A 12,338-nucleotide genomic window follows, 5' to 3' on the forward strand; every position below is an offset into this window, starting at 1 on the left:
GAGGTAGAGGAGGTAGAACTGACCCAGAAACAGTGTTTCTGGCTGATCCCACCAGCTGAGCTGAACCAGCCATTGAGCCAGACACCTGGTATGGAGAAAAAGAAAGCCACATATATATATATATATATATATATTTTTTTTTTTTTTTTAAACATAGCTTTTCTGCATCAGTTTAACGAACAGAATGACACCTGACGTCAGATAACCTTGCATCTCATATAAGGAGATATTCAAGATTCAGCATCTAATTGGTGTTTGAACTTCAGAAAGTTTCCTTTTATATAGCGTCTGATGGCAGAGAAGATGTTAAAAAGCGTTTCTATTGGCTCGGAAGATGGCAGTGTCAGGGGATGGGATTACATGAACCCCTCCCTGCTGTAAGTGCCTCCATTAAGGGCCCAGAGGACTTCTCATGTAGTTTGGGGAAACTGAAGCTGTTACCCAAAGACAAGAGGATCAGAGAACCATGAACGGACACTGCTTTCTCCAGGGACTTGTCTGTCTGCTCTTTAGCGTCCTATCGCGTGCTCAGGGTAAGTGTTCTTAAATTCAGCAGACACACTGGATTAGCTATAAGATTCTAGGGGAATGATCTGTGGGACTGTAAAGACAATACCTTTCTATTTGTTGACCATTTGGTTTTGACCAAATGTGATCCTTAGTGACGGTGAGTGATGATTTTTCTCCCTCAGGGCTCAGTTTTTCAAGTTAAGCAGTAATATGCTGCAGAGATATAAATTCTATTCACAGACCTAACTCTGTGTTTTTAGCCCTCCCCAAGTACACCTCAGAGAAGGCGATGGCACCCCACTCCAGTACTCTTGCCTGGAAAATCCCATGGATGGAGGAGCCTGGTGGGCTGCGGTCCATGGGGTAGTGAAGAGTCGGACACGACTGAACGACTTAACTTTCACTTTTCACTTTCATGCACTGGAGAAGGAAATGGCAACTCACTCCAGTGTTCTTGCCTGAAGAATCCCAGGGACAGGGGCGCCTGGTTTGTTGCTGTCTATGGGGTCGCACAGAGTCGGACACGACTGAAGCGACTTAGCAACAGCAGCAGCAGCAAGTACACCTAACAGCTCAGAAAATGTCTGACCACTTCTCAGTTTTCCTCTAATGGATTATGGCTGAGGGACTGCCTCTGTCTGGGTCTACGATCTGACCTTCCCATACTTGATATTACATCTCTCCCCACCAGTTCAGTATTTCGGATCTTTTAGACTGTGGACATGTCTGTGTGTGTGTGTGTGCTCACATGTGTGTTTATGTATGTATGCTTTGAGTGTATGCATACATATGCGTGGACTTCCCAGTGGCTAAGTGATAAAGAATCTGCCTGCCAATGCAGGAGATGCACGTTCGATCCCTGGATCGGTAAGATCCCCTAAAGAAGGGAACGGCTACTCACTCCAGTGTTCTTGCCTGGGAAATACCATGGATTGAGGAGCCTGGTGGGTTATAGTTGATGGGGTCACAAAGATTCAGACACGACTTAATGACTAAACAACAACATACATATGTGTGTGCATGTGTGTGTGTCTGTATATGTGAGATAAGGGAATGGGTAAAGGTGAATTGGAAGAGTATGTATAGGCTAAATGTGTGAATAGAAATGAATCTGCCCAGTGGAAGTTGATTTTTTAAATAGGAGTCCATAGAACTTCCCTGGTGGCACAGATGGTAAAGAATCTAGCTGCAGTGCAGGAGACCTGGGTTTGATCCCTGTGATGGGAAGATCCCCTGGAGTAGGAAATGGCAACCCACTCCAGTATTCTTGCCTGGAGAATTCCATGGACAGAGGAACCTGGTGGGCTACAGTCCATGGGGTCACAAAGAGTTGGACATGACTGAATGACTAACACTTTCACTTCACTTTCTATAGAACTCACACTCTTTAAGCCAGACTGCTGGATTTGGTGGTAGCAATGGTAATGGTGGTGATGATATGTGTGTATGTACATATGGTGAGGGCAAATATGGAAATCTTCCTTGCTATGAGGAAAGCCCTCTCAGTAGAAACTGTAATCACACCTCCGGATAACCCTGCATTTGCATTCGAACTCTGAGTTTCTTTTTTCTTCCCCACAAACAACCCACAGCTCAGATGTTTTTCTGCTCTTCTGTAGTTTTTCCCCAGCATAGGATTCAGATGAACTCTGTCTTCCTGCCTGTAATATTTTCCCTTCCCAACTCTTGGATCAGTGGTCCTTCAACCCCGCTGTGCAAAGGAAAAAAAAACTAACACCAAATGCAGGTGCCATCAATGGACTGATGCATTGAAGGCAGAAGAGGGATTTAGTCTTAGAGACTTGACGATGTTCCCCACTGGAGCAGGTCAGTTTTTCCCTGTCTCAGTGGAGAGCACAAGCTTGTTCTGCGACATCTTAATGGATCAGATATTTAGCAAGAACTCTGTGTTTGTGAATGTCCCTGTGGTGAATATTCTCACTTGTCGTTCCCACAGACACTGTTGAAAGTCGGTCTTCACTGTGCCCTTAAATCAGGAGAGTCCAAGATACTTGCTTTGAGTTCCCGAAATTAGAATGAGCTAGTCACATGCCTGGAAAGTCAGCTTTTCCAGGTTAGCCCTTTTAGCCCTTGGTCCTGTAAAGCTCATCTCTCCATCCCTTCCTGATCCCACATTCCCTCCTTATTTCAAGCCCCCCCAGCCCCCCACCCCGTCAGAAGTCTCTGTCTCTCTTCTTTAGGAAACTCCACTCCTCCCCAAAGGAGCAAGAAGTTCTGCTCTTCACTCCCTTGTTATATTTCTTTCAACTTCTAGTTGGGGACTTCCCTGGCATTAAGATTTCATTTTCCCAGGGATTAAAATTTCATCTTCCAATGCAAGGGATGCAAGTTCGGTCCCCAGTTGGGGAGTTAAGATCTCACATACCTCACAGCCAAAAAAAAAAAAAAAAACAACCCAGAACATAACAACAGGAATATTGTAATAGATTCACATCAAAAAAATTTTTTTAAAAAACCCCCCAAACAAAACTTCCAGTTCCTTGGGTTTGGGACATACTATAATGGTGGTTGTCATTTTTTTCAGGCTTTGCAGGCTGTTAAGAATAGAGGTAGACTCTCTGAATGAAATATAAAATTGTCTCTCTGATTCCACTTTGGCCTCTCCAGCTACAAGAACAATGAAGGAATTTCTCATTAGGCTAAGAAGAAATTACAGTTCAATCAAACAAGCTTGTTTCCTCAGAGAGAATGCTGTGTAGGATCATATTATTAAAGCACATATTCACATACTAGGAAACTCAATTCACATGAGGTTGCCCCCATATACTTGTCAATTTCAACTTTGGTATGATTGTTCCAAAGAGCATTAAATATTTTCTGAGCTTGCACTTGTCTCTAAAGTACAAGGCAGGATATACCAGCTCCCTTTACATTCTTTCTGAACACAGTCTCTGCATTAAGTCTCAGTCCCTACACACACACACACACACACACACACACACACACATACACACACTTGACTGGATCATCAGTTCAGTTCAGTCGCTCAGTGGTGTCTGAATCTTTGCGACCCCTTGGACTGCAGCACGCCAAGCTTCCCTGTCCAACACCAGCTCCTGGAGCTTACTCAAACTCATATCCATAGAGTCAGTGATGCCATCCAACCATCTCATCTTCTGTTGTCCCTTTGTCCTCCTGCCCTCAATCTTTCCCAGCATTAGGGTCTTTTCAAATGAGTCAGCTCTTCGCATCAGGTGGCCAAAGATTGGAACTTCAACTTCAGCATCAGTCCTTTCAATGAATATTCAAGACTGATTTCCTTTAGAAAGGACTGGTTGGATCTCCTTGCAGTCCAAGGGACTCTCAAGAGTCTTCTCCAACACCACAGTTCAAAAGCATCAATTCTTCGGTGCTCAGTTTTCTTTCTACTCCAACTCTCACATCCATACATGACTCCTGGAAAAACCATAGCCTTGACTAGATGGACCTTTGTTGGCAAAGTTAACATATCTGCTTTTTAATATGCTCTTTAGGTTGGTCATAGCTTTTCTTCCAATACCATTTTATATCCAGTTTCAAAATAATATATTTTAAATTTCTTTTTGTTCATTAAAATATCTTCTATGCCATTTGTATGGTTGACAGTATTTCAGTCATCCCATGTCATTGAAACATAGCTGATTTATCTAATCTTATTTGTTGTACATTAATATTTTCAAATACAATGCTGTGATAAATTTCTTATGAACATCTACATTGACTTAATAGAAAGGCCATTATTTTTTCCTCAAGATAGCCAATTGAAAGGCTTCCCTCTATATGCATTGCCTAATTGTCCAGCACAGTAGTTTTCAATATTCTCAGCAACATTAATGTAATTAAAAGAGTATTATTTGGGGGACTTCCTTGGTGGTCCAGTGGCTAAGACTTTGTGCTCCCAATGCAGGGGACCTGGGTTATAACCCTGGTCAGAAAACTAGACTCCACAAGTAAGAATTTGGCAACTGAGACCCAGCACAACCAAATAAATAATTAATTTTTTGAGTTAATTAATTAATTTATTTTAATTTTTATTGGAGGCAAATTATAATAATTAATTTAAAAAGAGTATTATTTTCTTCATAGTCTTGACATAAGCACATTCATTTTTTTATTCACATAAACACTATATACAAAAAGTTATCGTCTTCCCTATATATTATTCCTATATCTTCTTTCCTATATTATTATATTATTAAAGTTATTTCCTTTCCTATAATTATATTATATCTTCTTTCCTATATTATTGTTTTAAGATATCTTACATATCAATATTTTTTCTCTAGAATGTTTTAAAATTTCTTATTTATTTATAGGAACTCTCTATAAACAAACAACACTTCTTGTTTTTCTTACTTATTTTTGTAAATATTTCCCCCAGGTTTTGCATATATTTTTAAGGTTGTATTTGTATATAGGGGGTTATGTGATCAAATCGACGTTTTACTTGTTTGACTTCTGCCTTTAATGAAGTGTTTCAAATGCCATTCTTCATCTCAAAGTAACATTGAATTAATTTTTATTTCCTGCAAATAATTTTGAAGTTTCACTAAAGAATATTCAAAACCTTATTTTGAATTTATTTATTTATCTGAATTTATTTTACTATGTGTGATGGTGTAACATCATCACCAGATAGGAATTACATTTTAGATATGTAATATCTTAGCCCCATCACAAAATAAAAGCACATTGTTTCATGATTTCATGGATATGATATCAAAAGTACAGGGAACAAAGCAAAAATAGATAAGTGGGAATATATCAAACTGAGACGCTTCCACAAACCGAAGGAAACATCAACAGAGTGAAAAAGCAAGCTAGGGAAAATTATATAATGTTTTAATTTCCAAAAAATTAAGGAACTCCTGCAACTCAAGGAAAAAAAAAAACAAGCCCTAATAACTCAATTAAAAAATTGACCAAGGCCTTGAATAGACATTTCTCTAAAGACATACAAATGGCCAACGGGTATATGAAAAATGCTTGACATTGTCAGTCATCAAGGAAATGTAAATCAAAACCACAAAGAGATATCATTTCACACATGTCAGTATGTGGGGAAGGAAATGGCAACCCACTCCAGTATTCTTGCCTGTAGAATTCCAGGGTCGGAGGAGCCAGGTGGGCTGCCACCTATGGTATCACACAGAGTCGGACTTGACCGAAGTGACTTAGCAGCAGTAGCAGTAGCAGCAGCATGTCAGGATGATTGTTTTTTGTTTTCTTTAAAGACACTTAAGTGTTGGCAAGGCTGTGGAGAAATTGACACTTTCTGTGTACTTTTCCATGTTAAATATAAATATAAATTGTATTAATAAAACTATGCAATCCAGGGGTTAAATCTCTGGGCTTTCACTGTCATGGGTCCAGGTTCAATCCCTGACCTGGGAACTATGAACCACAGCACAGCCAAAAATCAAACAACAGCACGAAAACTATGACCAAAAAATCTGCATGATTCATAATGATGTCCCTTTTCATTCTTGGAATTGTTAACTTCATTTTCTCTCTGCGCTTCATTAGTATTATTCAGTGTTCATCAATTTTCAATGAGCCATGTTTAAAGGGTTTTCTTCTATGTTTTCTATCTTATGCTTACCTTCTTTTCCATTAATTTTTATTCCTTTTTAAATTAACCCCAACATTCTACATCGTTTAGGCTTTCTCATCTCCTAGTTTCTTAATTGGAAGCTTACATTTCTTTTTCACTTTCAGTCTTTCTTCTTCTCTAAATCTAGGGTATAAATTTCCCTTAGGCACTACTTGAATTTCATTGGAAGAATTTATTATCATATCATTATTTTGTGTTTATTATCATTATTATCAATATTTATTATCATTATTTCACAATATTTTGTAAGTTTTAAATTTATTCCCAGATTCAGGTGTTTTTTGGAAGGATGTTGCTGAATTTCCTCAAATAGGGATGGCTAACAATATTTTCTTACTAATTCTTAATTCTATCCCACTGTGGTCAGAGAAAATACTCTCTATGAATTCAAAGAATGAAAGATTTTGTCCTGTTATGTGGTTATTTTAATAAATGTTCCTAGTGCATAGACAGTAATGTGAACTCTTGCATTGTTGGGTGCATTGCTCTATATGTTACTTAGTTAAATGTGCTGATTATATTGTTCTACATCTACTGTATTCTTTGTTGTTTGTATGTTTGGTCGTATGCTACTGAAAAACATACAGTAATAATCCCCCATTTTGATTGTGATTTTGTCTATTTCTTCTTTTCACTCTGTCAAGTATATTTCAAAGCTATGTTCTGTTACCTTTCTTGAATTTTGTTGTCTATAATATCTTTACTAAGGGTGCATTTCATTATAATCATGAAACTTCCCTCTTTAATTCAATTAGTATATCTTGGCTTAAAGTCCACTTTCTTGGACATTGATATAGCTAGTCCAGTTTTCTTAAAGTTAGTACATTTTTTCCATCATTTTACTTTCAACCTTTCTTGGCTTTCATAATATAAGGTGAGCATTATGCAAGTAACATCTGTGTCAGTTTTGTTTTATCTTAATCTATTTACTGTAAATGCAATTACTGATATTGATGTGTTGGTATCTACCATTTGCTTTTAAAAAAATTAATTTATTTATTTTAATTGGAAGCTAATTACTTTATAATATTGTAGTGTTTTTTTTTTCCATACATTGACATGAATCAGCCATGGGTGTACATGTGTCCCCATCCTGAAACCCCCTCCCACCTCCCTCCCCAACGCCTCCCTCAGGGTTGTCCCAGTTCACCAGCTTTGAGTGCCCAGTTTCATGCATCGAACTTGGACTGGTGATCTATTTCACATATGGTAACATACATGTTTCATTGCTATTCTCTTAAATCATCCGACCCTCGCCTTCTCCCACAGAATCCAAAAGTCTGTTCTTTATATCTGTGTCTCTTTTGCTGTCTTGCATATAGAGTCATCGTTACCATATTTCTAATTTCCATATATATGAGTTAATATACTGTATTGGTGTTTTTCTGTCTGACTTACTCTGTATAATAGGCTTCAGTTTCATCCACCTCATTAGAACTGACTCAAGTGCATTCTTTTTAACGGCAGAGTAATATTTCATTGTGACTATGTACCACAACTTTCTTATCCATTTGTCTGCCGATGGATATCTTGGTTGCTTCCATGTCCTGGCTGTTGTAAACCATGCTGCGATGAACATTGGGGTATATGTGGCTCTTTCAATTCTAGTTTCCTCAGTGTGCATGCCCAGCAGTGGGATTGCTGGGTCGTATGGCAGTTCTATTTCCAGTTTTTAAAGGAATCTCCACAGTGTTCTCCATAGTGGCTGTGCTAGTTTGCATTCCCACCAACAGGGTAGGAGGGTTCCCTTTCCTCTGCACCTTCTCCAGCATTTATTGTTTGTAGACTTTTGGATAGCAGCCATTCTGACTGGCATGAGATGGTACCTCATTGTGGTTTTGATTTGCATTTCTCTAATAATGAGTGAAACCCAAGTAAGACAGTAGGTGTTGTGAGAGGGCATCAGAGGGCAGACACACTGAAATCATAATCACAGAAAACTAGTCAATCTGATCACACAGACCATAGCCTTGTCTAACTCAATGAAATTAAGCCATGCCATGTGGGGCCACCCAAGACGGATGGGTCATGGTGGAGAGGTCTGACAGAATGTGGTCCATTGGAGAAGGGAATGGCAAACCACTTCAGTATTCTTGCTTTGAGAACCCCATGAACAGTATGAAAATGCAAAATGATAGGATACTGAATGAGGAACTCCCCAGATCGGTAGGTGCCCAATATGCTACTGGAGATCAGTGGAGAAATAACTCCAGAAAGAATGAAGGGATGGAGCCAAAGCAAAAGCAATACCAAGCTGTGGATGTGACTGGTGATAGAAGCAAGGTCCAATGCTATAAAGAGCAATATTGCATAGGAACCTGGAATGTTAGGTCCATGAATCAAGGCAAATTGAAAATGGTCAAACAGGAGATGGCAAGAATGAACATAGACATTCTAGGAATCAGTGAACTAACATGGACTGGAATGGGTGAATTTAACTCAGATGCCCATTATTCTACTACTGTGGGCAGGAATCCCATAGAAGAAATGGAGGAGCCATCATGGTCAACAAAGAGTCCAAAATACAGTACTTGGATGCAATCTCAAAAATAACAGAATGACCTCTGTTCTTTTCCAAGGCAAACCATTCAATATTACAGTAATCCAAGTCTATGCTCCAACCAGTAACACTAAAGAAGCTGAATTTGAATGGTTCTATGAAGACCTACAAGACCTTTTAGAACTAACAACCAAAAAAGATGTTCTTTTCATTATAGGGGACTGGAGTGCAAAAGTAGGAAGTCAAGAAACTCCTGGAGTAACAGGCAAATTTGGCCTTGGTTACAGAATGAAGCAGGGCAAAGGCTAACAGAGTTTTGCCAAGAGAATGCACTGGTCATAGCAAACACCCTCTTCCAGTAACACAAGAGAAGACTCTACACATGGACATCACCAGATAGTCAACACCGAAATCAGATTGATTATATTCTTTGCAGCCAAAGATGGAGAAGCTCTATACAGTTAGCAAAAACAAGACCAGGAGCTGACTGTGGCTCATCTCATGAACTCCTTATTGCCGAATTCAGACTGAAATTGAAGAAAGTAGGGAAAACCACTAGACCATTCAGGTATGACCTAAATCAAATCCCTTATGATTATACGGTGGGAGTGAGAAATAGATTTAAGGGACTAGATCTGGTAGATAGAGTGCCTGATGAACTCTGGACGGAGGTTCATGACATTGTACAGGAGACAGGGATCAAGACCATCCCCAAGAAAAGGAAATGTAAAAAAGCAAAATGACTGTCTGAGGAGGCCTTACAAATAGCTGTGAAAAGAAGAGAAGCGAAAAACAAAGGAGAAAAGGAAAGATAAATGCATCTGAATGCAGAGTTACAAAGAAAAGCAAGGAGAGATAAGAAAGCCTTCCTCAGCAATCAATGCAAAGAAATAGAGGAAAACAACAGAATGGGAAAGACTAGAGATCTCTTAAAAAAATTAAGTTACCAAGGGAACATTTCATGCAAAGATGGGCTCGATAAAGGACAGAAATGGTATGGACCTAACAGAAGCAGAAGATATTAAGAAGAGGTGGCAAGACTACACAGAAGAACTGTACAAAAAAGGTCTTCATGAACCAGATAATCACGGTGGTGTGATTACTCACCTAGAGCCACACATCCTGGAATGTGAAGTCAAGTGGGCCTTAGAAAGCATCACTATGAACAAAGCTAGTGGAGGTGATGGAATTCCAGTTGAGCTATTTCAAATCCTGGAAGATGATGGTGTGAAAGTGCTACACCAAATATGTCAGCAAATTTGGAAAACTCAGCAGTGGCCACAGGACTAGAAAAGGTCAGTTTTCATTCCAATCCCAAAGAAAGGCAATGTCAAAGATTGCTCAAACTACCACACAATTGCTCATCTCACATGCTAATAAAGTAATGCCCCAAATTCTCCAAGCCAGGCTTCAGCAATATGTGAACCATGAACTTCCAGATGTTTAAGCTGGTTTTAGAAAAGGCAAAGGAACCAGAGATCAAATTGCCAACATCTGATGGATCATGGAAAAAGCAAGAGTTTCAGAAAAACATCTATTTCTTCTTTATTGACCATGTCAAAGCCTTTGACTGTGTGGATCACAATAAACTGTGGAAAATTCTGAAAGAGATGGGCATATCAGACCACCTGACCTACCTCTTGAGAACCAATATGCAGGTCAGGAAACAGCAGTTAGAACTGGACAAGGAAAACAGACTGGTTCCAAATAGCAAAAGGTGTACGTCAAGGCTGCATATTGTCACTCTGATTATTTAACTTATATGCAGAGTACATCATGAGGAACGCTGGGCTGGAAGAAGCACAAGCTGGAATCAAAATTGCTGGGAGAAATATCAATAACCTCACATATGCAGATGACACCACCCTTATGGCAGAAAGTGAAGAACTAAAGAGTCTCTTGATGAAAGTGAAAGAGGAGAGTGAAAAAGTTGGCTTAAAGCTCAACAGTCAGGAAACTAAGATCATGGCATCTGGTCCCATCACTTCATGACAAATAGATGGGGAAACAGTGGAAACCGTGTCCGACTTTATTTTTTTGGGCTCCAAAATCACTGCAGATGGTGATTGCAGCCAGGTAATTAAAAGACGCTTACTCCTTGGAAGGAAAGTTATGACCAACCTAGATAGCATATTAAAAAGCAGAGACATTACTTTGCCAACAAAGGTCCGTCTAGTCAAGGCTATGGTTTTTCCAGTGGTCATGTATGGATGTGAGAGTTGGACTGTTTAGAAAGCTGAGCTCTGAAGAATTGATGCTTTTGAACTCTAGTGTTGGAGAAGACTCTTGAGAGTCCCTTAGACTGCAAGGAGATCGACCCAGTCCATTTGAAAGGAGATCAGTCCTGGGTTCATTGGAAGGACTGATGCTGAAGCTGAAACTCCAATACTTTGGCCATCTCATGAGAAGAGTTGACTCACTGGAAAAGCCCCTGATGCTGGGAAAGATTGAGGGCAGTAGGAGAAGGGGACGATAGAGGATGAAATGGCTGGATGACATCACTGACTTGATGAACATGAGTTTGGGTAAACCTTGGGAGTTGGTGATGGACAGGGAGGACTGGCGTGCTTCAATTCATGAGGTCACAAAAAGTCGGACACGACTGAGCGACTGAACTGAACTGAACTGATAATGAGTGATGTTGAGCATCTTTTCATGTGTTTGTTAACCATCTGTATGTCTTCTTGGGATAATTGTCTGTTTAGTTCTTTGGCCCATTTTTGGTTGGGTCATTTATTTTTCTGGTATTGAGCTGCATGACCTGCTTGTATATTTTTGAGATTAATTCTTTGTCAGTTGCTTCGTTTGCTATTATTTTCTTTCATTTTGAAGACTGTCTTTTCATCTTGCTTATCATTTCCTTTGTTGTGCAAAAGCTTTTAATTTTAATTAGGTCCCATTTGTTCACCTTTTCTTTTATTTCCATTACTCAGGGAGGTGGGTCATAGAGGATCCTGCTGTGATTTATGTCAGAGAGTGTTTTGCCTATGTTTTCATCTAGGAGTTTTATAGTTTCTGGTCTTACATTTAGATCTTTTATCCATCATGAATTTATTTTTGGGTATGGTGTTAGCAAGTGTTCTAGTTTCATTCTTTTACAGATGCTTGACCAGTTTTCCCAGCACCACTTGTTAAAGAGATTGTCTTTTCTCCATTGTATACTCTTGCCTCCTTTGTCAAAGACAAGGTGTCCATAGGTGGATGGATTTATCTCTGGGCTTTCTATTTTGTTCCATTGATCTAAATTTCTGTCTTTGTGCCAGTACCATACTGTCTTGATGACCATATCTTTATTCAGTTCAGTCACTCAGTCTTGTCCGACTCTTTGTGACCCCATGAACCGCAGCACACCAGGCCTCTCTGTCCATCACCAACTCCCAGAGTTTACTCAGACTCATGTCCATTGAGTCAGTGATGCCATCCAACCATCTCATCCACTGTCATTCCCTTCTCCTCCAGCCCTTAATCTTTCCCAGCATCAGGATCTTATCAAATGAGTCAGTTCTTCAAATCAGGTGGCCAAAGTATTGGAGTTTCAGCTTCAACATCAGTCCTTCCAACGAACACCCAGGACTGATCTCCTTTCAGATGGACTGGGTGGATCTCCTTGCAGTCCAAGGGACTCTCAAGAGTCTTCTCCAACACCACAGTTCAAAAGCATCAATTCTTCAGCACTCAGCTTTCTTTATATTCTAACTCTCACATCCATACATG

General features: G+C 39.5%; 1 protein-coding gene across 4 annotated transcripts in view; it reads left to right on the top strand.

Annotated features, from left to right (window-relative positions):
• Positions 1 to 397: 397 nt before the first annotated feature.
• LOC148777720 (antigen WC1.1-like) overlaps positions 398 to 12,338 on the top strand; it is a 44,538-nt gene continuing 32,597 nt past the window's right edge. For all 4 annotated transcript variants that reach the window (XM_088837374.1, XM_088837376.1, XM_088837377.1 and 1 more), the window contains exon 1: positions 398 to 533. In XM_088837374.1, the coding sequence (XP_088693500.1) occupies positions 467 to 533 (67 nt within the window). In that variant the 5' untranslated portion in view covers positions 398 to 466. The remainder of the gene's footprint in view (positions 534 to 12,338) is intronic.

This window comes from Moschus berezovskii, chromosome 6 (genome assembly GCF_049115385.1).
Source record: "Moschus berezovskii isolate FMDL1 chromosome 6, NW_MosBer_1.0, whole genome shotgun sequence".
In the NCBI taxonomy this organism is placed as follows: domain Eukaryota; kingdom Metazoa; phylum Chordata; class Mammalia; order Artiodactyla; family Moschidae; genus Moschus; species Moschus berezovskii.